The following is a 2,210-nucleotide window of genomic DNA, read 5'->3' as shown; positions in this document are numbered from 1 at the left end:
AAAGCATCAACAAAAGTGTTGATTTCGACGGGAAGACAACACAAGGGTTAAACCACAAGACGTGCTGCTTATTCTAAGAAATACCACTTTAACAAGGACAGATTTAAACCTAAAGCCACAAGGAATCCCCAAAGACACTAAATCTTTAGTAGACTGTTTTACCTGAATTTTTCCAGTTTACAGAGCGGGTCATTTAAATGAACAGAGATCAGCTTCACTCCAGAGTCCTGCACGTAGTTGTAGCTGAGGTCAAGCTGCTTCAGGTGAGAGGGGTTGGAGCTCAGCGCTGAAGCCAAATACACGCAGCCTTTCTCTGTGACTCCGCAGAACGACAGCCTGGTGTGGAGGCAGGGTATTCAAAATTCATCCAAAAACACAATAGTTGCCTTCCAAAAATAATCCTGAAAATCTCCAACCCTCTGTACTTTTTACACTCAATTTCTAGTTTTTAAGTCGTATGATTATTACAATAATTTATTGTACTTAAGTACAGATCATGTCCCTTTGAACGTCAAGCCAGTTTACCTTAACGTCTCCAGTTTACAGGCCGGACTTGCCAGTCCAGAAGAGAGCCGCTTCACTTCGGAGTCCTGCAGGTCGTTCCCACTCAGATCAAGCTCCTTCAGGTGAGAGGTGTCGCAGCTGAGGACTGAGGCCGAATCCGCACCGCATTTCTGGAGATTGCACTCATTTAACCTGCACGGGAGGATATGGTTTGTGCTAGGGGTGTAACGATACATCAGTCTGGATCGATACATCGCTTCAGTCCTCAGCAATCCTTTGTTATTGATTCGAAGTGAAAATATCAATGCATATCGTCATCTTCAGGATGCGCCTTTATTTTGAAATTCCCACTTTATATACTATATAGATGTATAGTACATATGTATAATTCTTTTTAAAAGAGGAGTTTGTTCATTTAAATGCCTGACAATCATGAAATTGTCAAAAAATAAAAAAAATTTACTTATTGTGTTGCATGGGCTTCTGTCCCGTCTCAACTTTGCGATATCAGTAAGTATTGTATCTTTGTCCAAAGAATTTCTATATGGATCATAATAAAATGTGTGATTTACACTCTTAGTTTGTTCCAGTGGCTTATACTAAGGTGGTTAGTATAAAATCATCAAAACTTTGCATTAGTTGAACTGTTTTTTTCTACTTGAAATGCCATGTATTGCATGAAAACAAACAAAGGGTGCTGTCATTTCACCGAATTTATTATTTGTTGTGTCCACTGAACCTACATGACCTGACCTTAGTGTTTCCAGTTTACAGTGTGAACTTCTCAGTCCAGCACAGAGCAGCTGAATGCCTGGACCCTGCAGGTTGTTTCCACTCAGGTCCAGCTCTCTGATGGAGGTAGAGTCAGAGGTCAGAGCGGAGCCGATGTGACTGCAGCATTTCTGTGTAAGGCCACACCAGCTGAGCCTGACAGGTGGAAGGAAATTTCAAATGAAGGTACAGCACATTACAACTACAAATGCATATACTGTAATAGTAGAGTAGGTAGGACAACCAAAGTCATGATCTTCATTTGAAAGGATTGCACTGACCGTAGTGTTTCCAGTCTACAGTGTGGACTCCTCAGTCCAGCAGTAAGCAGAGATACACCAGAATCCTTCAGGCTGTTGTTGCTTAGGTCAAGAGATTTCAGGTGCGAAGTGCCAGAACTCAAAACTGAAGCCAAATTGGCACAGCAGTTCTCTTTCAGCTTGCACTGGTTGAACCTGCAAAATAGTATTCATAAAAACAGCAGGGATTTCGTTTGCTTAAAAAAATGACGAAGTAAATAAAGTTGGTCAGCAAGAAGAAGGTCTAACCTCACTGTTTGTAGTTTGCAGTGGTGGCTGCAGAGTCCTGCGCACAGAGCCTTCACTCCTGCTTCCTGAAAGTCATTACCACTCAGGTCCAGTTCTCTGAGTTGGGTAGACTCTGTGCTGAGAGCAACAGCCAGTACCTCACAGCAGTCTCCTTCCAGTTTACATTTATGTAATCTGAAAAAGGAGGGGAAAAAAGCTCTTTTAATAATCTGACCTCAAAAAATAGCAAGCAGATTGTATAGAAACCAATAGAAATGTGTCCGCAAAAAGCAGTAAACCAAAACCACCTAAAGTCTTTCACCATAAGATGTAGTTGCTGATTTTAGGAAACTACTAGAACTGCTGGGTCCTTGTAAATTCTGGAGTGTGGTCTATCTGTAAAGTGTC

The 2,210-nt window shown here is 41.5% G+C and overlaps 1 protein-coding gene and 1 long non-coding RNA gene across 2 annotated transcripts in view; one reads left to right on the top strand and one right to left on the bottom strand.

Moving 5' to 3' along the window:
* LOC116673442 (uncharacterized) overlaps nt 1-779 on the top strand; it is an 11,846-nt gene extending 11,067 nt beyond the window's left edge. The window contains exon 2 of the long non-coding RNA XR_004327843.1: nt 540-779. This is a non-coding gene — a long non-coding RNA (uncharacterized LOC116673442). The remainder of the gene's footprint in view (nt 1-539) is intronic.
* LOC116673406 (NACHT, LRR and PYD domains-containing protein 12) overlaps nt 1-2,210 on the bottom strand; it is an 8,745-nt gene that overhangs the window by 3,640 nt on the left and 2,895 nt on the right. Inside the window, exons 5-9 of the mRNA XM_032505726.1 lie at nt 1,824-1,997; nt 1,557-1,730; nt 1,258-1,431; nt 526-696; nt 163-336 (exon numbers count right to left, since the gene is read on the bottom strand). Coding sequence (XP_032361617.1) covers nt 163-336; nt 526-696; nt 1,258-1,431; nt 1,557-1,730; nt 1,824-1,997 — 867 coding nt within the window. The remainder of the gene's footprint in view (nt 1-162; nt 337-525; nt 697-1,257; nt 1,432-1,556; nt 1,731-1,823; nt 1,998-2,210) is intronic.

The sequence above is a fragment of the Etheostoma spectabile genome, chromosome 23, assembly GCF_008692095.1.
Source record: "Etheostoma spectabile isolate EspeVRDwgs_2016 chromosome 23, UIUC_Espe_1.0, whole genome shotgun sequence".
NCBI lineage: Eukaryota > Metazoa > Chordata > Actinopteri > Perciformes > Percidae > Etheostoma > Etheostoma spectabile.
This window is presented reverse-complemented; position numbering and strand designations above follow the sequence as displayed.